Source organism: Clupea harengus, chromosome 1 (genome assembly GCF_900700415.2).
Source record: "Clupea harengus chromosome 1, Ch_v2.0.2, whole genome shotgun sequence".
In the NCBI taxonomy this organism is placed as follows: domain Eukaryota; kingdom Metazoa; phylum Chordata; class Actinopteri; order Clupeiformes; family Clupeidae; genus Clupea; species Clupea harengus.
The window spans coordinates 1047136-1049635 of record NC_045152.1 but is presented as its reverse complement, the minus strand read 5'-3'; the positions used below and the strand labels follow the sequence as shown (position 1 = coordinate 1049635).

The window sequence follows — 2500 nt, the reverse complement described above, 5'->3', positions numbered from 1 at the left end:
TCTCTATACTGTGCACACACACCCCCACACATCATCTTACAATCTGAGTACAACTGATTTGGGGTCAGTTTAGCCATTTGGTTTATAATAATAAGCTGTTGGGAGATTTGGAAGGGAACCACTGATGCCAGATGAGCTCTCTGGCTATGATGTGCCTTGGCAGCGCTGATCTGGGTTCTGATCCATTAGCCACACTTGGCATAGCCTGGCATCTGCCGCATGTTGCCCACATCCTCCCTCTGACCTTGGGTGACTGGCCCGAGGCTGCAAACTCAGTGTGTGTGTATATACTCCCTGAGTGTGTGAGAGTCAGTGTGTGAGTAGTGTGTATGTGTGTAGATTTCTGCGTGTGTGTGTGTGTGTGTGTGTTTGTGTTTGAGGCAACTTCCTGCTTGGTTCGAGTGTCTCCAGCTCGCCGTGCCGATGCAAGCCAGCCAAAATGAATACACATTAGGAGATGAGTGTGTGTGTGTGTGTGTGTGTGTGTGTGTGTGTGTGCACTGCCGCTGGAGCCACTCCAGGTCCTCACCAGCTGTGCTCCTCTTGTTTACAAGCCGCCACCTGCTGCTGGCGAGTCCCCGGCCCTGGGCCTCCACTCAAAAGAGCAGCCTCAGCCTCGCCTGAGAAGATAAGCCTGGCCTCGGCGTGCACTCTCAGGCTGGGGAGAGCTGCACAGCATGCGTCCCCAGCCCCCCCCCCCCCCCCCCCCCCCCCTTAATCAGCATCCCCACCACCACCTTTGGCTCTCATGTGATCATGGGCCTTACCACAACACCTGACGGCTGCGATTGATAAACGGAATCATGTTTGAAGCATTGCCAGTCGTTGTGTCAAGCTGTTTTTGGTTTTTGTGTGTGTCGATTTGTGTCCCTTTGGTTGCTCACACATTCTCTGTTTTGTTTGTGTGTGTGTGTGTGTGTGTGTGTGTGTGTGTGTGTGTGTGTGTGTGTGTGTCTCCTCTCTTGCAGGAAACTTTAAAGGATTGTGTAAACAGATAGACCACTTTCCAGAGGACACAGACTACGAAGCAGACCCCTCGGAGTACTTCTTACGTAAGTGTATGGAATGTCTATGTCCAGACAGCAAACTCATTTTTTTAGCACACAAGCATCAACCAGTTCTTAACATTTTTTTATAAAACACTATAAAACACCAACTCAAAGCTGCTAGCTAACCATAAACACGGCTACCTCTGCCCAACCAACTCTGGTGCGAGGATACAGCTTTTAGGTCATGAGGACATTACTTCCCCACACACTCAGCAAATACACCTACACACACACATACACACACACACGCACACATGCAGTCAGCCTTTTTCAGCCCAGCCCAGAAAGCTGTGCTACATCCTCAGCAGCTTAGCAACAGTAACTCTGCCATGCTAAAGTGCTAACGAGCTAACGGGTGCCAAAGAAGCTGCTGCTAAATAATTCCTCCACTGCCCCAGAAAGCACCGAAGAGTTACACAATGTGATTTCTCAGGTCCACTGGAACCACTGCTAACACTCATCATCATTATCAACACACTGAGAGAGGGACTGGATCAACAGCCCTGAGAGAGCAAAACCTCCCATCATCAACACTTCACAACAAGTTTTAACACAGACAGGCTGTGATATTTGTTTTACAAGTTTTTCGCTCCATTTTTAAACCCTGCCCAGCCAACCTCCCCCTCTGTATTTCTTCCACTCCACCGTTCATCACTGCCAGTGTCAGGTTTGTACACTCCTGGTATTAGCTCACTTGCCTGTGTGTGTGTGTGTGTGTGTGTGTGTGTGTGTGTGTGTGTGTGTGTGGAGGGGGGGGGGGGGGGGGGGCAGCTTAGTCTGCACTGGTTTGGCCTGAGCTGGAAACAAACAGAGGGGCCACCACAGTTAGCATCAACACAGACACGCGCAGGCACTTTTCCCCGTAAACACACACCATTGATTTCTGCTCTTTTTTCGCTTGCCCAAGCACACTTGGAAACAATTGTCAAACAAGCTGTGGCGAAAAAAAACTGCCCCTCACACAACAAACAGGTATCACTGTTCCATTAGGGTGATAACCTAAAGCAAAACAGCAGGAGGCTGGAGAGTCATTCACAATGCATGAAGCAGAAATCAAGTTTTTGTTTCTTTTTCAGATCTTGTTTTTTTTTTATCTAATTATAGACATAACACAATGACATGTGCTTATATTCCCCTTAATTCAAAACCCTCAACTCTGTTTTCTCATTTGGCAACTTGAGGCTAGGTCCATTGCCGCCATTTCAGATCCCACATTGGTTACTGACAGAATGACATCAGTTAATGCGTATGGAAAAGAACGTCTGGACGTTCTTTCTGACTTCATGACTAGGAAACACAATCATTTTGAGAGAACAGTCAGCTACCCACAAAGTCAGGATTAATCCATGAGCCTACATAGCTACTCAAAGAGGCTTCAGAACACTGGGGCTGCAGTGAGATGGCATCTTTGTCATCCAATCCAGACACAGCGCTGGGCTGATTCATCAGGC

At 48.3% G+C, this 2500-nt stretch overlaps 1 protein-coding gene across 1 annotated transcript in view; it reads left to right on the top strand.

Annotated features, from left to right (window-relative positions):
* Window positions 1–2500, top strand: part of cacng2a (calcium channel, voltage-dependent, gamma subunit 2a) — a 58299-nt gene that overhangs the window by 34213 nt on the left and 21586 nt on the right. Inside the window, exon 2 of the mRNA XM_031560278.2 lies at window positions 969–1052. Coding sequence (XP_031416138.1) covers window positions 969–1052 — 84 coding nt within the window. The remainder of the gene's footprint in view (window positions 1–968; window positions 1053–2500) is intronic.